Source organism: Oncorhynchus clarkii, chromosome 22 (genome assembly GCF_045791955.1).
Source record: "Oncorhynchus clarkii lewisi isolate Uvic-CL-2024 chromosome 22, UVic_Ocla_1.0, whole genome shotgun sequence".
In the NCBI taxonomy this organism is placed as follows: domain Eukaryota; kingdom Metazoa; phylum Chordata; class Actinopteri; order Salmoniformes; family Salmonidae; genus Oncorhynchus; species Oncorhynchus clarkii.
In genome coordinates, this window is record NC_092168.1 from 11,505,852 (window position 1) to 11,528,513 (window position 22,662).

General features: G+C 44.7%; 4 protein-coding genes across 5 annotated transcripts; 3 read left to right on the forward strand and 1 right to left on the reverse strand.

Annotated features, from left to right (window-relative positions):
• The first annotated feature begins 339 nt into the window (after positions 1–339).
• On the forward strand, positions 340–7,058 carry LOC139380362 (ASNSD1 upstream open reading frame). Its single transcript, XM_071122979.1, has 4 exons — positions 340–511; positions 5,566–5,619; positions 5,718–5,793; positions 5,884–7,058. The coding sequence occupies exons 1-4, from the start codon at positions 434–436 to the stop codon at positions 5,913–5,915; spliced, it is 240 nt and encodes a 79-aa protein (XP_070979080.1). The 5' UTR covers positions 340–433; the 3' UTR covers positions 5,916–7,058.
• LOC139380359 (asparagine synthetase domain containing 1) lies at positions 5,968–9,408 on the forward strand. Its single transcript, XM_071122976.1, has 3 exons — positions 5,968–7,383; positions 7,552–7,733; positions 8,965–9,408. Exons 1-3 carry the CDS (start codon positions 5,968–5,970, stop codon positions 9,209–9,211), a joined length of 1,845 nt encoding a protein of 614 aa, XP_070979077.1. The 3' UTR covers positions 9,212–9,408.
• On the reverse strand, positions 9,208–11,627 carry LOC139380361 (glucose-1-phosphate thymidylyltransferase). Of its 2 annotated transcripts, XM_071122978.1 has the most exons (9): positions 11,498–11,627; positions 11,115–11,404; positions 10,805–10,894; positions 10,616–10,695; positions 10,421–10,536; positions 10,072–10,169; positions 9,778–9,846; positions 9,644–9,702; positions 9,352–9,559 (listed from the first exon to the last, which is right to left on the reverse strand). In XM_071122978.1, the coding sequence occupies exons 2-9, from the start codon at positions 11,304–11,306 to the stop codon at positions 9,439–9,441; spliced, it is 825 nt and encodes a 274-aa protein (XP_070979079.1). In that variant the 5' UTR covers positions 11,307–11,404; positions 11,498–11,627; the 3' UTR covers positions 9,352–9,438. The 2 variants fall into 2 exon arrangements, with proteins under 2 accessions (XP_070979078.1, XP_070979079.1); XM_071122977.1 differs by having other exon boundaries at positions 9,208–9,559; positions 11,115–11,605.
• A 350-nt stretch (positions 11,628–11,977) lies between these two features.
• On the forward strand, positions 11,978–22,606 carry LOC139380513 (ankyrin and armadillo repeat containing). Its single transcript, XM_071123231.1, has 23 exons — positions 11,978–12,605; positions 12,790–13,227; positions 14,036–14,199; positions 14,315–14,430; positions 14,611–14,791; positions 14,912–15,134; positions 15,214–15,255; positions 15,350–15,551; positions 15,973–16,181; positions 16,382–16,486; positions 16,737–16,984; positions 17,257–17,425; positions 17,511–17,752; positions 18,005–18,158; positions 19,530–19,691; positions 19,951–20,057; positions 20,218–20,340; positions 20,611–20,772; positions 20,939–21,056; positions 21,580–21,689; positions 21,870–22,066; positions 22,153–22,199; positions 22,289–22,606. Exons 1-23 carry the CDS (start codon positions 11,978–11,980, stop codon positions 22,507–22,509), a joined length of 4,368 nt encoding a protein of 1,455 aa, XP_070979332.1. The 3' UTR covers positions 22,510–22,606.
• Positions 22,607–22,662: the final 56 nt, after the last annotated feature.

Here is a 22,662-nt window from a genome sequence, read left to right on the forward strand (position 1 = left end):
CATTCATGGCAGCCTCAGGGGGCTGAAGATATTTGGCTTGTTCCCTAAGATCCTCAGAAACCTTTACAGATGCACAATTGAGAGCATCCTGTCAGGGGCAGACTGTCTGCCTTCCAGGACACCTACAGCAACTGATGTCAAAGAAAGGCAAAACAGATAATCGAAGACATCAACCGCACGGGTGGGTAGAAGTTATATTTGTTTTTTACATTTTATTTTCGTAGTAGTACAGAATTAGGCAGAACATGATTGCTCGCACACTCCAACACAGTAGGGGGCGGCATGCACCTTAAATGGTTGTTTGCGGACCGCCATGATATATAAAAGTACTCAGACCTCGTTGACTTCTCTTGCTTGTACAATGTTTTTCGTCTGCTAGTGCTAGCTAGGTAATAAATAAGATATTATCTTCGCTGTGTGTTACCTTATCAAAATGTCTGCAAAGAACCAGCGAGAGAACGAAAACATTGATGAGGAAGAGTCTACGCTGAAGGAGGAATTAAACAAAAAGGTAACGTTAGATAAATCCAGATTGTTGGTGTGGGAAATGAACAGATAGGCAGCTAAATTAGTCAGAATCGGAGTTTCTGGCAGCCAAATAGTCCATCTAAACTCTCAATTGCCTCAATCAATACATGTTACACGCTCGAACTTTCCAAGCCCTCTTACTGGGGGAGCCGTTTCCGTTGCGTCAGGCATTAACCAACAGGGAGGATATCTCGTTAAATATGGTTTCAATTCGTTAGAATTACTAAATTATATTCGCATAATTTAAAATCTACAATACTGTGCTTGTGAGAAATGTAAGGACATTTTAAAACGAGTGTTTCAACATAGTAGTTATAACCACTACAAAGCTGATGCTAGCTAGCTACCTCTTCCATAGACTTGACTGATTGCTAGCAGCAGAGCCTTCTGGCTAATGTCATAGACTGGATCTAACGTTGTTTTACAGAGAAATCGGTCGAAGTACTTATGTTGTTGTTAAATTATTGTTAAGGCGTGTTTGGTTGGATTTGCTATCTAGAAAATGTAGATATCAGTGCTCAAGTTGGTCCAATGTTTTGAAAACAACTTGCTAGCCCCGTCCTGCTAACATATGTAACGTTATCTAATTTTATCCTAAGTAATGTTATTTCTCTGAACCGTTTTTTGTTGTTGTCATTGACACGCTCTACATTTACCTTCTTATTCCCTGTCCATGTCATTTAGGGATGCGCTCCGTTTATACATCCATGAAGTCACTCACTAATTCTCCCTTCCGCCAATATATTCCATATTGCCCACTTCACTTCCTCAAAAGACACCAAAAACAAATATTCAGAAAGTGTTAATTTCGTTTACAGATCATAATCCAGCTCAAAACTAATAAGGCTGTTACACCACTTCCACCAACGCACCTGCAAGTTCCCGGACATTTCTGGGTGGAATGGCCCTAGCCCTCAACCTCCAATCCAACAGGTCCCAGAGGTGCTCAATGGGATTGAGATCTGGACTCTTCGTTGGCCAGGGCAGAACACTGACATTCCTGTCTTGCAGGAAATCACATACAGAACAAGCAGTATGGCTGGTGGCATGGTCATGTCAGGAAGGGTACCACATGAGGAAGGAGGATGTCTTCCCTGTAATGCACAGCGTTGAGATTGCCTGCAATGACAACAACCTCAGTCCGATGATGCTGTGACACACAGCCCCAGACTATGACGGACACTCCACCTCCAAATTGAAAACAGAGTACAGGCCTCGGTGTAACGCTCATTCCTTCGACGATACATGCGAATCTGACCACCCCTGGTGAGACAAAACCGCGACTCGTCAGTGAAGTTCACTTTTTGCCAGTTCTGTCCGGTCAAGCGACGGTGGGTTTGTGTCCATAGGCGACGTTGTTGAAGGTGATGTCTGGTGAGGACCTGCCTTACAACAGGCTTACAAGCCCTCAATCCAGCCTCTCTCAGCCTATTGCGGACAGTTTGAGCACTGATGGAGGGATTGTGTGTTCCTGTTGTAACTCGGGCAGTTGTTGTTGCCATCCTGTACCTGTCCCGCAGGTGTGATGTTCGGCTGTACCGATCAGCTGTCCATTCTGTCTCCCTGTAGCGCTGTCTTAGGCGTCTCACAGTATGGCCACATCTGCAGTACTCATGCCTCCTTGCAGCATGCCTAAGGCACGTTCACGCAGATGAGCATGGACCCTGGGCATCTTTCTTTTGGTGTTTTTCAGAGTCAATAGAAAGGCCTCTTTAGTGTCCTACGTTTTCATAACTGTGACTTTAATTGCCTACTGTCTGTAAGCTGTTAGTGTCTTAACTACCGTTTCACAGGTGCATGTTCATTAATTGTTTATGGTTCATTGAACAAGCATGGGAAACAGTGTTAAAACCCTTACAATGCAGATCTGTGAAGTTGTTTGCATTTTTACGAGTTATCTTTTAAAGACAGGGTCCTGAAAAGGGGATGTTTATACAGTTAAAATCGGAAGTTTACATACACTTAGTTGGAGTCATTAAAGCTCGTTTTTCAACCACTCCACAAATTTCTTGTTAACAAACTATAGTTTTGGCAAGTCGGTTAGGACATCTACTTTGCATGACAAGTAATTTTCCCAACAATTGTTTACAGACAGATTATTTCACTTATAATTCACTGAATCACAATTCCAGTGGGTCAGAAGTTTACATACACTAAATTGACTGCCTTTAAATGGCTTGGAAAATTCCAGAAAATGTCATTTAGAGCTTCTGATAGGCTAATTGACATCATTTGAGTCAATTGGAGGTGTACCTGTGGATGTATTTCAAGGCCTACCTTCAAACTCTGTGCCTCTTTGCTTGACATCATGGGAAAATCAAAAGAAATCAGCCCAAAAAATGTAGACTTCCACAAGTCTGGTTCATCCTTGGGAGCAATTTCCAAAGACCTAAAGGTACCACGTTCATCTGTACAAACAATAGTACGCAAGTATAAACACCATGGGACCACACAGCTGTCATACCGCTCAGGAAGGAGACGCGTTCTGTCTCCTAGAGATGAATGTACTTTGGAGCGAAAAGTGCAAATCAATCCCAGACAACAGCAAAGGACCTTGTGAAGATGCTAGAGGAAACAGGTACAAAAGTATCTATAGCCACAATAAAACGAGTCCTACATCGACATAACCTGGAAGGCCGCTCAGCAAGGAAGAAGCCACTGCTCCAAAACCGCCATAAAAAAGCCAGACTACGGTTTGCAACTGCACATGGGGACATAGATCTACTTTTTGGAGAAATGTCCTCTGGTCTGATGAAACAAAAATAGAACTGTTAGGCCATAATGACCATTATGTTTGGAGGAAAAAAAGGGGGGGGGGGGCTTGCAAGCCGAAGAACACCATCCCGACCGTGAAGCATGGGGGTGGCAGCATCATGTTGTGGGGGTGCTCTGCTGCAGGAGGGACTGATGCACTTCACAAAATAGATTGCATCATGAGTAAGGGAAATTATGTGGATATATTGAAGCAACATCTCAAGACATCACTCAGGAAATTAAAGCTTGGTCGCAAATGGGTCTTCCAAATGGACAATGACCCCAAGCATACTTCCAAAGTTGTGTCAAAATGGCTTAAGGACAACAATGTCAAGGTATTGGAGTGGCCATCACAAAGCCCTGACCTCAATCCCATAGAAAAATTGTGGGCAGAACTTAAAAAGCGTGTGCGAGCAAGGAGGCCTACAAACCAGACTCAGTTACACCAGCTCTGTCAGGAGGAATGGGCCAAAATTCTGTCAACTTATTGTGGGAAGCTTGTGGAAGGCCACTCGAAACGTTTGACCCAAGTTAAACAATTTAAAGGCAATGCTACCAAATACTAATTGAGTGTATGTAAACTTCTGACCCACTGGGAACGTGATGAAAGAAATAAAAGCTGAAATAAATCATTCTCTCTACTATTATTCTGACATTTCACCTTCTTAAAATAAAGTGGTGATCCTAACTGACCTAAGACGGGGAATTTTTAGGTGTATGTAAACCTTCGACTTCAGCTGTATATATATTATATATATATATATATATATATATATATATATATATATATATATATATATATATATATATATATATATATATATATATATACGTTTTCAAAGATTTTCAGTCAAGCATGTTGCCATGATATGTAACAGCTGTTATTGACAAAAGGGAATATTAATCATAAATACATAGAACACGTTGCTGATCCATGTTTACGCCCCTGACGCAAACAGCACGACAATTGTACATTACAAATAGCCTACTAACCAACACTTCAGACTAAACTTTTTCAATACCTGGTTTACTGGTAGATGTCATAAATTGAAATGTATTTCCTAACCTCCCGGCTACCGATGTCATTCTTCTGTGAGTTGCTCCATGCCAAAACCAGTTGAGAAGTGCATATTCTTGCTGCCTGCAGACGATATTCTGTGGAAACTAGGCTGTGTGTGGCGCACAGTTGAATATATTTCACATGCTTCGCGATTGTGTAGGCTACTTTGTGCATGATTTCTCTATTGTACTACAGATAAATCATATTCCTCCACTACACTGCTTTGATACGCATCAGTGGGGATTAAGAAGTGAGCATAATAGCCGTCTCAATGAAAACATGAGTGCACTGGTATTAGGGATGCTGTCCTTTCAGAATCAAAAACCTGTCACACACTGAAGCCCTATAGGTTCGCCACTGCGCAAACATGTCTATAATAGATATAAAGGCTGTTAAGATATTGTTTCAAGAAAGTAGTGTGTATATTTGGCCTGCAGATGCGGTTTTATGCTCTGACAAAGTGGAAGCTAATTCTGAGTTGTTTTTTTTACCCGCTGGTCTCAGGAAGAAATTAGTCCTCACTTTCAAGACTGAGTACAAATGTATCCAACACAAGACCGAGACACTCTGTGGTCTCGAGACTGGACTTGAGACCTATATCGGTCTCGTACTACAACACATGCTATGAACGTCATATCAATCTGTTTCACCTGCACTACACGGAATGCAATAATATGTAAGAAGATTAAGTACACAATATAGGGTATGTTTTTAGTGATTGTATATTTCTAGATACACTAAATAAAGCATATTTGAATTATATTTACTAATATTGCAGGGTTGCAGAACAGGCGCATGCGCACTTCCTCAAAAACAATACTTATTTCAAAAAACTTCTCTCAAAAACAACCGGATTCTTTCCAGACTACATTTTTTCCGGTTGCATGTAACTTTTTATGTAGACCTTTTTTGTACATACCGGCCGGGACGGCAGTAGCTCAGTGAAACTCCCTTCTTTGGTAAGTACAGAACGTATTTTGACATGTATTAAGCTTGAAAAGCTGGTGAATGGCTGCTTCCTGGGCTTAAAGGAGACCGTCTGCTGTACCCAGATTCTGGTTGACCTGCCATTGACCTTACAGGGAAATTGGGAGAGTAAAGTCAATCTTTAGGCTAATAGCCGTCTCTCTTTGGTTGTGCCACCTTTTCATGAAAGTTCTCTGAACTGAACTCATGTCTATATTATCTGGGGGGTTTTTTCACTGAAAGTCATGTTTCTGCAGATCAAGGAACAGAAAATTGTGTTTGATGAGCTCTCCAATCTGAAGAAAAACCGGGTAAGAAGTGGTTAATAAAATGTAAAACCTAGTTTAATTTCTTTAAGGTGTGATGTTCCTGTGAAGGTAATGCTAATCTTGATGCATATTCCTTTCAGAGGGTCTATGTTCAACAGCCCAACAGTAACATATTCTTCTTGGCAGACAGAGGGCAGACTCTTGCTTCATGCAAAAGTAAGAATTACCATTTTTGTGTTAAAGTTTTGTTCTCTCTTAACCATTCTTTTTGTGAGATACACTACATGTGAACTTCTCTTCCCTCAGAGGAACTCGACAACATGAAGAAGGATATGTAGAATCTACTCAATCTTCGACGGAACTACAAATAAGGCCTTACTAGCTATAAATATGTGTGGTATTTGCTGTGTACTGAGCTTGTCCCCCTCCCAGCTTGTGCTGGAGAAGCATGTGCATGAAAACCTAAGGAAAAGAGGGCCTAACTCCAGTTGCAACATCACCAAAACAGCTTCAAATCCCTACTACCAGTGTCTGTTCTCTGCTCACGTACTTCACATGAGAGGTTGCCCTGCCCCTCAGCCAGCACAAGACCGTAACAGCAATGTATTGATGTGGAATGGAGAGGTTTTTGGAGGACTGTTATTGAGACCAGAAGAGAATGACACTGACGTTCTTTCCCACCACCTCGCAGCCTGCCACAGCCCTACAGAGATCCTGTCTGTCCTGGGCAATGTCCGAGGACCCTGGGCTTTCACTTATTACCAACAGGCTGGACACTATCTTTGGTTTGGGAGAGACTTCTTTGGCCGGCGAAGCCTGCTTTGGCAATATGATGCTGAGGAGAAGTCTTTGACTCTGACGTCTGTGGCTGCCTGTCTCCCTGGCTCTGACCGACCACCACAGTGGCAAGAGGTTCCAGCAGTTGGTGTTTACAGGATTGATCTGAGGGCGTTTGCAGAGTCTGGCTGTTTGACCTTTGAGGTTTATCCATGGGTTCACGCAGGCGATAATCTATCGTCTGTTAGTCATGAATCTAAGTGGGAGGGTCTACCAAGTTACACCTCAGCAATGATGAACAATTCAGGTCTCTCCCTCACGTCTCCAGTTTGCCCACTGAACATGTCAATCCCTCAGTTGTTGGAGATAGAACATGATCCAAGCTTACAGTCCTCAGTTGAAGACCTGGAGGTGTTGCTAAAGTCTGGTGTGAGAGAGCCTGTGGTAAATTGTCTCATTGATGTTCTTAGTGAGGCCGTACGGAGGCGTGTGCAATGTCTTCCCTTTGATACACAGGTGACATCACCACTGACCAATGACCAGGCAGCAATTGCAATTCTTTTCTCAGGAGGGATTGATTCCATGGTTCTGGCTGCCCTGGCCGACCGCCACATCCCAACCCACCAACCAATCGATCTTCTGAATGTGGCATTCAAACTGCAGGAACCAAAAATTGTGAAGGAGTCTACCAAAAAAAGCAAAAAGCACAAAACAAAGCCAATGGATTCTAAAACTGACGTTCCTGATTCCAATGTGTACAACCCCTTCGGCGTTCCAGACAGGATCACTGGTAGAGCAGGTCTGCAAGAGCTTCAGGACTTGAACCCAGAGAGAAGATGGAATTTTGTTGAAATCAACATTTCTCGGGAAGAGCTGCAGAAAATGCGCCAGGAGCACATCTGTCACCTGGTGCACCCATTGGATACCGTGCTGGATGACAGCATTGGATGTGCTGTGTGGTTTGCGGCAAGAGGAACCGGCTTCCTCATAGAAAGCAACGAAGAGAGGGGGTTCACATCATCTGCCAAGGTACAGTAGAGTATCAAATGGGTAAAATAATAAGGAACATTCCATTTACAAGTTGTGAATAAAGTCTGTTTCATATTCTAACTCCTTTTTAAAATTTGTTTAAAATAAATCAGACCCAATTAACAACCCTTCAAGTAAATTGTCTGTTCCACTGCTCTGTGATGGCAGGTGATTTTGACCGGTATTGGAGCGGATGAGCAGCTGGCAGGGTACTCCAGACACCGAGTCCGCTTCAAGACCTCTGGGCAAGAGGGTCTGGTCCAAGAGCTGGCCATGGAGCTAGGCAGAATCTCCACAAGGAATCTGGGTCGAGATGACAGAGTCATAGGGGACCACGGGAAGGAGGCTAGGCAAGTCTCGGTCATTAGAAGCAATCAGATTTTCCAGTACCAAAAATACACTACATGACAAAGTATGTGGACACCTGCTTGTCAAACATCTCATTCCAAAATCATGGGCATTAATATGGAGTTGGTCCACTAGATGTTGGAAAATTGCTATGGGGTCTTGCTTCCATTCAGCCTCAAGAACATTAGTAAGGTCGGGCACTGATGTTGGGCGATTAGGCCTGGCTCGCAGTCGGCATTCCAATTCATCCCAAAGGTGTTCGCTGGGGTTGAGGTCAGGGCTCTGTGCAGGCCAGTCAAGTTCTTCCACATGATCTCAACAAACCCTTTCTGTATGGATCTCGCTTTATGCATGTCAAAACAGCAAAGGGCCTTCCCCAAACTGTTCCACAAAGTTGGAAGCACAGAATTGTCTAGAATGTAACTGTATGCGGTTGCATTAAGATTTCCATTCACTGGAACTAAGGGGCCTAGCCTGAACCATGAAAAACAGCCCCAGACCATTATTCATCCTTCAACAAACCTTACAGTTGGCACTGCATTTGGAAGGTAGCATTCTCTTGGCATCCGCCAAACCCAGGTTCGTCCGTTGGACTGGCAGATGGTGAAGCGTGATTCATCATGCCAGAGAACACGTTTCCACTGCTCCAGATTCCAATGGCGACGAGTTTTACACCACTCCAGCTGATGCTTGACATTGCGCATGGTGATCTTAGGCTTGTGTGCGGCTGCTTGCCCGTGGAAACCCATTTCATGAAGCTCCAGACAAACAGTTCTTGTGCTGAAGGTGCTATCAGAGACTGCTTGGAACTCGGTAGTGAGTGTTGCAACCGAGGACATGATTTTTATGCGCAAAAGCACACGCCGGTCCCGTTCCATGAGCTTGTGTGGCCTACCACTTTGCGGTTGAGCCGTTGTTGCTCCTAGACTTATCCCCTTCACAATAACGGCACTTAGTTTAACGGGGCAGCTCTAGCAGGACAGAAATTTGACCAACTGATTTGTTGGAAAAGTGGCATCTTATGACGGTGCCACATTGAAAGTCACTGAGCTCTTCAGTAAGGCCATTATACTGCCAATATTTGTCTATGGAGATTGCATGGCCGCATGCTCGATTTAATGCAACGGGTGTGGCTTAAATAGCCGAATCCACTCATTTGAAAGGGGTGTCCACATACTTTTGTGTATTTGAATTAATGGTGATATGCTGGATGTTTTTGTTGGCCTTGTATAGGTTTCCCTATTTGGACGAGGATGTGGTGTGTTTCCTGAATGCCCTGCCAGTGTCTGATAAGGCAGATCTGTCCCTGCCTCGAGGAGTAGGGGAGAAACTGCTGCTGAGGCTGGCTGCCAAGAAACTGGGTCTGGGGGCATCTGCTCTACTGCCTAAGAGAGCCATGCAGTTTGGTTCCCGCATTGCAAAGATGGAAAACAGCCAAGAGAAGGCCTCAGACAAGTGCAAGAGACTCCTTACACCTTAGATCAGCATAACATTTAATCAAAACATTTTTTTTACACTTGACATAAAGCAACTAAGTCATCCTCTTAATTAGGGTCACAGTGAACTACAATATGAACAGACGTGTTAATTTCCAATAAATATACAAATACACATTTTGAATATTTTCAAAATATGTTTAATATTTAAGGCACAAATAAAGTTACAATTTTCTTCACATTGCCAATCTCAAACATGGCTCTGTGCACACTACATCATATAAGACTTCACATCTTGAAGATTTTCTCTGAAGTACCGGTCACATTCAACATAGGAGGGCAGGTTTCCCACATCAAAACGGCCAGAAATCTGATGAATATACACAGGCTTTCTGTGGTGGGAAAAGGGAAAGTGTACTGAGAGAATGTATTGTTTTTGCAGCCATGAATGTTGATCCTCAATTTTGAAATAGTACCTTGAAATGAGCCATGACAAAAAGTTTCCAGGTGCGTCCTTTTCTTCGATTGGTGCTTCCTTTGACAAAAGAGCTGCTTTAGTTTAATATCAAGTGATGGATTACCAGCACCAATTAAGGAAATTACTGTTTACCTTATTTTCATCAAGAAAGGCATCCAATAGATGAAGGATTTTCTTGGAAAACAAGTAGAAACATGGACACTGGAAAAAAAAAAAAAAAAAAAGGCATACACTATCGATAGGCGAATATGTAGACACTCTGGGAAACTGGAAGGTTTAGTAGCAAGTCGCGAATGCTTCTTGAGCTTATCAGAAAATAGATTACTTGATCCTAGTTTGAGCCCTTAACATATAAACATTCCAAAGTAAGAAAAGTCTTGAGGTTGTATTGTAGGGAGGGACAGAAAAGTGTTAGTCTGCACATACTGCTCTCCTTGATTTTGTCTCCGAGGGAAGAGGTTTCTCCTTCATACAGAGCACCCGAAGGTGTTCATCGACTTCCAAAATACCATACTTCTGTGTCTCTATGGGAGCAAATACAGAAATGCAACTCATTAGGAAGGTGTTTGGTATACTCTGTAATATGATTACATGTAATGATAATCTCTCACAAATGTTATCCAGCTTGATGTGCTTCAAACAAGTCGTGTGATTTGTGCAGCATTTGAAAGGTTTTAGTGTAAAAAACAGGATAGAGATACAAAATAGATTGAGTTCTTTGGGGCTACAGCTGGCATGACAACTTCAAAAGCACCTAATCGGACTTCACACTCACCCTCATCTTTACATTGGTAGGAAAGAACCAGACTGCTGTCTTCACACATTGCTTGCAGGTCAGAAAACTTCTCTTTAACTTTAATGAGACTGAACTCTTCCTTGAACAAAGTGTCTCTGTGTGGAGAAGAGCCTGTCAGCATGAGTCAGTAAATGTTTTCTACATTGAGTCAAGTGAGGGCTTTTTCAAACGTACCCTCCGATAACTATTACATGGTCTTCGATCTTGAAGTGCTTGACTGTTAGCTGAAGACAGGCGACAGCACCAAGACGGTCCTTGTGGAATACAAATGGTCAAATGTATAATTCATATTTGACCTGGGCAATGCACATGGATCAACATGAGACAACACTATCCCAGGGGAAATCATGCAAGCTGACAAACCTCATTGCTCTTTGTTCCATCACTTAGGACTTTGACATTAGGGAAGTCCAGGGCCCACTCCTCAAATGCTTTGTGGTGAAGGGCATTGGTCTGTTAAGGTAAAAAGATAGTCATCGTTGACATTATCACCACATATCATAATCTCAGTCCTTTAAACATGAATTTAGGTATTTCGAAATTCTTAAAATATTTATTGGGTTTTACGTTCCAATGAACTGATGAATGCTGAAACTGTTGGCCAGGTAGTTAGTTACATGTGGAGTAAAATAATTCACATAAAATACTCACTCTAATGTACTTTGATACTTACAATGACAAAGACGGTGTCCACGCATCCAGTGGTATTCAAAGCTTGGACCCAGTGAGATATCAAGGCACAGTGCCCCACAGGAAGCAGTGGCTTGGCAATGCCAGCCAGATGTTTGAATCTTCCGCTTGTGTCGTTATCAACATCTCTCTGCAACCTTGTTCCATATCCCGCAGCGAGAATAACCGCTTTCATTTAAACAACCGTGCCAGAGTGGGCTACTTAGCGTCAGTCACTTATTTAGCTAGCTGGCTAAATAAGACGCTAGTTCAAATGTTGCTGTAAACAGTTACCTAAAAGCAGTGAGTTATAGGTCAAGTATACGTATCAAAGCAGCAATGATAACATACGACTTCACATCTGTGTGCAATAGTGAATACACGAACCTGTGTCAATCAGAATCTCATTTCTCCACGACGTAAAATCAATTTTTGGGGGGGAAAACCGACAGTGCGCTGTAGGTTACAGTACAAAGTCTCAACAAAGCAACGCCTTCAAAAGTAATTGAACAGCGACCCCATATGTCACAAATTGGAAAAATGTATGAGGAGATCAGGGGTGCGTTCGAAAATTCACTCTGGCTATCTACTAGGATTTCAGAGCACTCTTTGAGTGTGCCAGGGAGCAGAATAACTAACGAATTTACGAACGCACCCCAAGTCTGTCTAGACAAAAACGCGCCCGTAACCAAGGCTGAGCGTCTTGGTTGCCAAGAGCAAAGAATCTTACACATTCATTTGGACTTTGAGGCAACCATGTTGTGCTGTGATGCTATCAACAAGTTTAACCCGTTATTGTAAAACGGTCTATGCAAGTACTTTAGAGTGTAAGCAAAGGTTAAAATAGCCTGCTAGCTAACGTAAACTATGGACGTAATGGCGCGCTCACTGACATCCAGTGCTTCGTCCAGACTACAACATTCTTCTGTTGAAGAGGAGAAGGATGACACGGCCTACCTTGCTGCATTGACAGCTCAAAGAAATGCCAACGCTTTCTTTGAGAAGTACGACAAGGGTGAAGTTCAGGAGTTGCTGAGCCTGACCTCTTGTAACTGGTTTCTGGGTGGTGATGACTTCACTCAGCCAGTTGAAATGCCGCCGGGCATAATCAAACAAATGAGGAACTTCACTAACTCAAACTGTATCATTCTCGCACCTGTGGATGTGCGAGTCCCTCTTGATTACAAGGTGGTCCATCAAATTGTCAGAGAGCTCACAGTTGGCATCTATTGTTTCAACCAAGTGCCATGTATAAGTCTTGAGCCCAACTTTGACCAGAGCACCTCGTGCCAACTGTCTCCAGCATATTATGATACGAAAGTAGGACAAATTTTGGTTAATGTTGACTACAACATCAAGGCTCTTTGGCATGGAGCCAATATTCCTAGAGAAAATCGCATTCGCTTCTCTGAACTCTGGAGAAGCAGCATGGGTGTCGACTCAAATGGAGTGCCCCAGACAAAGAAAGATGTGTTTGCAGAGTTTCTCACTGCAGGTATTTGGGTGACAGCGAAATGTAATGTAATGCAAGATCAATACTGACATAGATAAATGCATGCCCTAACTTTGAGGCAAAATTGTGTCAGTTTTTTAACAATGATGTTGATTAGATTCAATTGAACATGCCTACTTTAGAAATAGGATTCCCCTCAACTGGTGATGCTTGTTGGATCCTCCAGGTCTTCAGGACATCTCGGAGGAGCCCTGTTACCAGGGCATATACAACATGGAAGTCAATGTGGATCCTACCTACGACCCCAACAGTGCAGAGGAGGAGAGGCTTTTTTCCCAACACCAGGAGAGCATCCTGCTTAAGCTGACATCCTACCTGTCCTCTGTCCGACAGCACGGCAACCTGTTTGTGTTCGAGGGCGCCCACAGTCTGGCCAGTGTGGTGAGGCTGACTGAGGAAAGGCTGGAGCTGGCCACCTATCAGAGGCTGCAGCAGAGGCTGGGTCTACAGGCAGGCCTGGTTAGGGGCTGCTTGGAGAGGAAGGCAGAGGTGTGCAGAGACCTGGCTTACCTGCGCCTCCTCACTTTCCTGGTGCCCTTCCTGGTAGGGCTAAAGAAGAGGATGAAGATCCCAGACCTGGCGCAGATGCTGCCGGCTTACTCAGGTCGGTTGCTACAGCGCAACAATTAAATATAACTTACAGGATCTCCATGAGCAACACTGGCTACATCTCTGTGCTACTTACTTACTGCGTTCATAACGGTATTTTAATATTCTAGACTGAGGCCAATTGTCTGTCACTGAAACAACTAGGTTCCCCATTGCCTAATAAATCAGACTTTTATAACCAATACTTAATATACAGTCTGAAACATAGCAATGCAAAATCAAAGTTTTCCTTATAAGCCAGAATGTTAACAACAATGACTACAATTCCTTTTTAAATTTCTCTCCCGGTTGTGTGGTTGGTCCTTCAGCTGCTCAAAACGTTTGACAAAATATCCACAGTAAAGCGTTGTTTCACAACTTTTTTTTTTAGAGCGCCAGTACTGCTGTTGAAATGTATATCACCTGACACGTGTAAAACCATGTAAACAACTGCAGACTTTGGTTACTGTACTTCCGTCTTGTGCAGTGCCTTTGGTCACAAGCAAACAAATCTTAATTGCCACACACAGAGATGTGTATCTTGAAGTCAGGCTAATAACAATTATTTTGGATATTGCCTCAAATTTCAACCAGCTGAAGGACCAACGCCACAGACAATCGGCAGAGTATGTTCAAATTCTGTTTATTCAACATTCTGACTTGTAGGAACTGTTTGGAATGTTTTAACATTAACTTGTGTGGCGATGCCTACACAATTTGAAGGCATTGCCACGTTTCGTGCCTAGGTTCCCTATGGCTATCATACCATTGGCTTTGGGGTTGCAACAGATGTGTTTATCTTTGTTTTAATTCTGTTTTTGTAGATGATAAACTGAAGACAGAGAGGGAATTACCACCATTGCTCCTTGGACCTGCGTTCGCCTGTAAACATTTTCCGTACAAGTCTGATGAGTATTTTCACCTTCACGGTGGGATTGAAGTTGACATCGGAACCCCTCATCTAGAGGAAGTCTCTGAGGAAACAAAGGTGAGAGTTAGATTCACTTACTAGTGAGCCATCAATAGCCACTTAAGAGCTATCTACTTCCACAGTGAGGCCCTAGTTTCATAATGAAATCAGGTTGTCTTGTGGTTCCCTCCAGGAAGCCATTGCTGCACTGCAGAGTCTTGCAGTGGATCACCTAAGAGATCTGCTAAGTCAGGACACCACCTACAAAGAGCACTTCCCCGTACCAGTCCACAAGGTCAACGGCAATAAGTATGTTAAGTTCACTTGCAGAGAAGCGGTCTTAATATGCACGCATAAACACACTCATCTCACTTACATTGAGCTCGGAGGCCATACACTCCACACAGATGCACTTGTAAGAGAACACAAACCCATGCTTTTCAGTGTCCAATGGTCAGGCTCTTACACGCTGCTTGATGTCTTTGGCAGCTATCATGTGATCTCCATTGAGGTGGGCTCATTCTACCCTCAGCCTAATGTGGTTCCATGGTGGGAGGCCCTCAACACTGCCATCAAAACCCTGAGAGGGAAGAGACTGCCTCTCTCTGACGTCCAGCTGCATGAGCAGTTCAAGAAGACATTTGGCTACAAAAAGGCCATCAATTGCAAGGTGCTGATGGAAAAGAAGATATAGCAATATAGGAAGCTGTTCTTTAAAAAAAAAAAAAATAGTATTAGGTAAATGTAAAAGGCTTGTATGATCGTGTGTGTTATTTCTCACTGGGGTCAGAGTGTGCCATTTGGCCTGCGTGCTGCGGCAGAGCGTGGCCTATCCGCTGTGTTCTACTCGCTGTGCCGCCGGAACTCTCCATCTCACCTGGGAGTCCTGGACGAGCAGGGCTACTCCCTGCTGCACCACGCCGCCAAACACAACCACACTCACATCATCTGCCAGCTGGCCACCACCGGGGTCAACCTCAACCAGACAAGCAGCGGCAGGTTCAGCCGCACAGGTCAGAGACATGCCTCTCTCTCCCTTACTCTCATTTACACACTGTCCTCAACTGTTTACAAACACCTTTTATTTTGCAGTGAAATCTGGAGGTGGCGGTGGGCCTCCAAAAGAAGGAGCTGGTAAGCACATACCAGTGTGAACATGCCAGCCTCACTCTACTGTAACGAAAAAGGGCTTTCAGACACCGCTTTCCACTGTTTGTACCTGTTCCAGGCTCCACTCCCATGCACCTGGCTGCTCAGTGTGGTTCCCTGGAGGCCATCAGCTGTCTGCTGGCTCTGCAGGCCGACCACCGGCTAGTGGACCGCAGGGGCTGGATGGCTGTGCACTTTGCTGCCTACTACGGCCAGGTGGCCTGCATACAGGCCCTTTGCAGGAAAGACCCAGAGCTGGTGGAGATGCAAACCACTGCCGAGTGAGTGAGGAGGCACTTCTAGGTTTAGAATAGATGACATGTCTAACAGGATTCAGTAGGATGCAACAGCAGGCCACTGGCACCGTTACACAGATGCTTTCAGTGTCATTTAATGTAACACTAGCATGACATTGCTCTGTAATCAGCACATACAACAGTGGAGGCTGCCGAGGGGAGGACGGATCATAATAATGGCTGGAATAGAGTCAATGGAATGGTATCAAACCATTCCATTGGTTTGATACCAATGTAGATACCATTCCATTGACTCCGTTCCGGCCATTATTATGAGCGGTCCTCCCCTCGGCAGCCTCCACTGACATACAAGTAACAGACGCCACAAAATGCACTGGAGGCGGTACGGATGCATCTGCTTCTACGTGCACACAGGTTGACGGTGTTGTTTTTTTTGTCTCCTCAGGTACCGCAGCTGCCCGTTGCTCCTGACGGCCACGTCGGGCTCCGTGGAGGCCCTGGACTACATGCTGTCCGCGGGAGCCAACTGGAGGAGGAGGGACAGCAAGGGCAACGACGTCGTGCAGCTGGCCGCCCTCTACTTCCACCCCAAAGTCCTCAGGCACCTCATCTCGCTGGGCCTGCCGGACCTGCCTGTCTGGAAGATCCTCGTGGGTACGCTGCCTGGTGGAAGAGATGGGAATTAGCTAGCGAGCAAGGGTTAAGCGAGGCCAATGTTTGTTTGGATCGCAGGTTGTATCCGTTCGATGAGTCTGCACGGATACTGAGGTGTGTGTGTGTGTGTGTGTGTGTGTGTGTGTGTGTGTGTGTGTGTGTGTGTGTGTGTGTGTGTGTGTGTGTGTGTGATGGAGCAGAGATGCTGCACAGCGAGGACCACCGCAGGCTGGAGATGGCCATCCGCTGCCTGGAAGCTCTGTGTGTCACGGCCAAGTCCTTCTGGAGGGATATCATGGATGCAGGTGAGTGAGTTTTTGGAGAGTTTGGGCCTATATCAGACAGGAATGCCTTGTTTTAATACTATAGCCATGAATACTAGCTTTGTATTGCCAATTTATATTTTGGCAATTTTCAACCATCCTTAGAGTTATACTCCATATCACAGTAACATTACAGCATTAAACATTTTTGGTACTACGGAATACAAAGCTAGGCCACTTGCAATAGAATCAAAATATCGAAGGACCCTAAAGCAGTTGACCTATTCTGTAGGAGGGATCCCGGCCCTGTTGGAGCTAATGCGCAGCACGAGACCAGCGCTGCAACGTATGGCTGCCGCCGTGGTGTGTCACATCTCGGAGAGGACGCCCGTGTGTGAGGCCCTGGTGCGCTATGGTGCCGTGCCGGTTCTGGTCAATCTGCTGGGCAGCCAGCAGGCCGAGCTCCACTCCCGCTGTGCCCTCATACTGGCAGACCTGGCAGGGCACAGTGACCAGTACCAGTCCCTCATAGCCCAGCAGGTTAGTACTACTGATATAATAAGTCTTTCCCATAGCCCATCTAGTTAGTATTGCTGTAACTAATAGGTGGGTTCAGTTATAACCAGGCGTGTGTGTGTGTACACGCACGCACGTGTGTGTGTGTGTACACGCACGCACGTGTGTGTGTGTGTACACGCACGCACGTGTGTGTGTGTGTACACGCACGCACGTGTGTGTGTGTGTCTGTCTGTATTTGTGTATGTTTGACGATTCGTGCATGCGTGTTTGACAGTTCATTTATGTGTGTCCAGGGTGGAGTGGCCCCGTTGGTGAGGCTCCTGGGCTCGGACCTACATGATGTGCTGGTGAACACTGTGCGGTGCATCAAGGCGCTGTGTGTCCGTAGCCCCGGCAACCAGACGGCCGTGGCTTTGGCTGGGGGGATTCCACAACTTGTGGAGCTCTTGACTGTCAGATCAGGTAGACTGTTAAATCATGAGTAAGACGATGATCATGATGTTATAGAACATGATGATGAATCGTCTTTCTGGCCATGTATCTCCAGAAGTGTTGCAAGAGGAGGTGTGTGCGGCTCTGGCTGAGCTGGCTAAGGGACACCGGGAGAACCAGGACACCATCTGTGGAGTGGGAGCCGTGGCCCCGTTGGTGCTCATACTGCGGGGGAGGAAGATAGCCGCGCAGGTGACGGCAGCCAGAGCCCTGGAGGCCATCGCTGATCACAACCCTGCCATTCAGGCCCGCTTTCTGAAGAAGTCGGCCGCCAAGCACCTCCTACGACTCTTAAAGGTAGGACCTGAGCAAGTCAAATCATTGTTTCCCTCATTTTTAAATATGATTATGGAATTCTTTAGCATTTTATATTCATGTACTTTAAGTTGTGTCCCCTGGGCCATGTTCAGGGTTGAGTTCAGTAGGGCATGCTGTATCAAACTGTTTTGCCACAGAAAATGAACATTGTGCTCTTATGGGACAAATTCAGATAGTACCTCCCCATTTCAATCTTTCAAAAACGCTTTCTCCCTATTGAATGTGACCCAGGTGTTCCAGGTGGAGGCGAGGGAGCAGGGGGCCGTCTCTCTATGGGCCCTGGCAGGACACACTCTGAAGCAACAGAGACTCATGGCAGAGCACATCGGCTACCACTTCATCCTCGAGCTCATCCTCTCCTCCTCTGACAGAATGCAATATGTCGGTAGGTTCTCTCATTTCTCATATTTTTGTTTTAAACGCTACCCCTCTGTACTTGCTAAGTCTCTTATGCAAAATAGGTCTTTTAAACAAAAGTAATCTCTCTCACAAGAGGAAGTTAAATGGCAATCATCGGTTCATGGACAGAGTTGGCTCGCTGACATCAAGCTTTTCCAGACATTTTATTCGGGTCAAGGGGATGCCGTCTCCGGGGATCGATGAAACTAAACACTGAGTGTCGTAAAACAACGAAACTTCCATGCGCTGTTGACAGGCGATGCGGATAAATGATTGACTGTACCATAAACAGGCACCCTGAGGTTTGTGCTGGAGCGAGGCTCACCTCTGTCACCGCAAGACCCGCCGCCTCCTGCCCCCAGACGGCTTTCCTCTGCTAGACTCATCACCCGCAGCCAGAGCACAGGAAGGCATGCAGTCAGGAATGCCTGTCTGTCTATCCCTCCATTGGGAATCCCAACACCTTGAAAATAAGAGGAACACAATCTCAAACAAAATTTGAATGTGACAAACATTTCAATATCCCGAAGTTGATTTGGAAGAACTGGGGTATCAATTGAAATGGGATGGGTCACTCCCAATACCTCTGTCATTCCTTGAACACGTGTTCCCGGGTAGTTTAAGAGCCTCTACTCTTCCCTCAGGTCCTCGTTCTGTAGACATGTTTGACAGACCATCTGTACAGCAGCTTCTGAAATAGTTTCTGTCCAGACAAGACGACAGATGGTTCTTTCATTCCAGCCTTCTTTTTCACCCAAAAAATGCCTGTCGTTCTCTTAAAAGGGAGACGAACTGAGGTTAATGATGTGGAAATGGTAGGCCTGCGCCTGACTACAGTAACACCCCGACCAATGGTTTAAAAAGTGAATGTACAGATTTAATTCTAGGTAACACTTTACCTGAACCGTCTGTCACAAAGTCTACATAACGCCATCATAGTAATGGCACTAACAGTCATGACTGCTAATGTCAGCTTATAGGCCTAGTGACTAACTTTACACTATGTATAACCCAAAATTGTTATTAGGGCCAACTAATTGACAGGTCAAAACTCTAGCCAACTAGCTTACCTAGATAATATTTTCCGCCATGACTCTTTCATGAGCTGACAGCTGGCAGCAACTTATGCCTTCGTCCTGTCATCTTTACACTGATGGACACCACTGCTGGCCGATACTCCATAAAGGCATCACTCACTCACATCCCAGCACTGCCACCAATTGTCAAATGTGGTGTGGAGGTTTCCGATCTGGTCAGGCCAGAGAGGGACCTTATGAAAGAATTAAAGTCGAGGTTTACATACAATTCAGCATGGTAAAGTGTAAACAAATAGTAAACAAATAGTATTGTCTTTCAGGCTGCCAGGCAGTTATAGCACTGAGCAGGGATAGTCGGAGCCACCAGGACGGGCTGTGTAAAGAAAATGGGGTGCCCCCGCTGGTTCGTCTACTACGGGGGTCCCGGACCACAGAGAGTACCCTCCTCAGCGTTATACGATCCCTGGGCATCCTGTGTATTGGTTTGTACATTCTCACTGTTGCATGTACTGTGTTTCTCAAGATAAGATTAAGGCAATCAAAGGTTTGCATTAACCATGCATTGGTATCAATGGGCGATTTTGAGTAAACCTTTGTCATGACGATTTTGACCATTGAAGTTGTAACAGTGCTACAGTAGTAACATGGCTTTCAGACTTGACTTGGAAACAAGTCATGGTATACAAGCTAATAATATACCATAACTTCTAGTGCATGCATGTTTCGTACATCTAATTTTAGGAGGGGCACACACCAATAACCCAAACAGCCAGAGGGTCATAGCTGAGGAGCAAGCCATTCCAACTCTGTTAGAACTTGTGAAGCACCAAGAATCACTGCAGGTCAAGGTAAATACATTGGAAATCGATCACACACAAAAAAAGCGTTCTCTCTCTCCCCTTAAATGTCCTTGGTAGTGCCACAAAAGTCCCACAAACAAGGGCATCCAATACTAGAATTTCCATTGAAAGAAATTGAGGCTTGGGTGACATGTTGATTCTCCCTCAGGTCCAAGTGGCTCAAACGCTGGCCTGTGTGCTGCTGGGAAACCAGGACCTACAAACAACCTTCTGGGAAAAAGAGGAGTTTACCTACGAAACAGTTCTAGAGCTGCTGCGAGTGCCAGATCAGGTAAACCATTTGAAAGACTGTTTGTGGGCTACTTCATAACTTTAGCCCAGAACCTTTCAGCTGTCAGCACAGTCACTAACAAGATGTGGTGGAACAAGATATGGGTCTAATAGAGATTAGAAAGAAAAGCATCCAAGATACAATACTGTTGTCGCAATGTGCAATGAACTACTGGCACCTAATGGTCAAGGACTGCTCAAGCAGTAAGGGGTGTTGACACTCCGTAAAGTGCATTCCCCATGGCAATTTGTCATGTTTGCCTTTTCCCAGCAGGACATCTGCCTGGAGGCTGGTTATGCCCTGTCTCTGTTTGCCTACAACAACACCACCCAGCAGGCAGCCATCCTGCAGAATGGTGGCATTCCCATAGCCATGTACGAGCCCTTCTTGAACTCCAGGAACGAGATGGAGAGGGCCAAAGCTGCTTTTCAGGTAGCCATGAACTAGATCGTTAAAAAAATCACCTGAGGGCCACAGTAATATCAATGAGTCATTAACAGCTGCTGATTTGTATGTGTTTTCCGACTTGACACGGAATTAGTGTTGGGTAATGCCTTTTATCGCTACCTTTTCGTTTTGTGGTAACTGGTCTCTCCAGATAGTTGTGCTGGCCAAAGTGATCACAGACATGGACCAGGTGACTCTGTCTGCCAGAGGGGTGACTGTCCTTGTAGACCTTCTGCAGTCCACTAATCCCAACACTGTGGTCCTGACAGGTAACTTCAGCCCAGTACTATGTATGGGAAGAACATTATATACACTGAGCAAAAATATAAACACAACATGTAAACTGTTGGTTCCATGTTTCATGAGCTAAAATAAGACTCCAGAAATGTTCCATACGCACAAAAAGCTGATTTCTCACATTTTTTGCACAAATTTGTTTACATCCCTGTTTAGTGAGAATTTCTGCCAAGATAATCCATCCACCTGACAGGCGTGGCATATCAAGAAACTGATTAAATGGCATGATCATTACACAGGTGTACCTTGTGCTGGGGACAAAAACCCATTCTAAAATGTGCCGTTTTGAGTGTACAGAAATACGTGATGAGATCCTGAGGCCCATTTTTTTTTTTTTAAGTTATCTGTGACCAACAGATGCATAATTTATTTATTTCAATTGACTGATTTCTTTATGAACTGTAACTCAGTAAAATCTTAAATTGTTGCGTTTTATATTTTTGTTCAGTATAGAAGAACACTAGTCTTACCTTACTGCATACATTTCTGCCATAGCTCAGTTGCTAGCCAGTCTGGCTCACACCCGGGCAGGTATTCCTGATGCTATTGTCACCATGGGAGCTGTTGGACACCTATGTGCTCACCTGTATTCTGAGGAGGAAGAGGTAAGGATGGGACTTGTGGTATGGGGGAGCATTCCTGTCTATGACTATTGCCTGAAATCTAACAGACTATCAAGATAATTCATTCTACAACCATCAAATGCTATCCAACTTGACATATTTCAGGTTACGATGTGCAGATTTTTGATACAAGCATTGTGGTAAAATCTTGAATATCTTCAGGTGCGAACGGCATCTTCAAGTGCCCTCGGCTACCTCACCTTTAACCGTCACGCACATCGCCTCTTGTTGGTGGAATGTCGAAACACTCCATCTATGTACAACCTTTTGACCCAACATCTCATCGAGGATGCCAAGATCTCACACATTTTTACTGCGGAGTTCGAAAGGCAGAAAATAGTGGGGCTGCCATCACTAAGGTATGTTCGTTTTTTTGCCCTAAAAAGCTATGCTTTCATATTTCTAGCTGGGATAACATCAATCATTTCTGTCCTTTTTAAAACAGTTTGGAGATAAATGGTGGCCCACCTGTTCCTCAGCGCAACAAAAAAGGTACATTTTGTTATGCTGTACATAATTATTCGAATCTATTTCATATAATAAAAAGTCGCAATCGTCTTTGTCGCCTCTACCTACGGCAGGTTTGTCCAAAAAGACAAGCCGCACTCCTGGCCTGTCAGTGTCTGCAGGCCACTTTGGGAGGACCAGCTCGGCTCCAGTTCTCCAGCTTCAACCCCAGAGGAGCAGGACAGCCAACCCCAAGGTTAGGCTGCAGGGAGAGGGGCCAACCCATAGCTCTCAGCCCACCCTGGAGTCACTGAGGCTGGATAAGGACAGCCAGTGGCCCCGGCAAAAGCAGTGACCCTGGAGGTCAGCCTAGGATCTAGCCTGACTGGGCTAGCTTAAAGTTGTAGTGAAATGATGACTCAGGGAGCCATTCTATTTATGTTCAAGATGAATATATTACATTGATATTATTAATGGGAATGACTGACTTAATGGTATAATATATTGG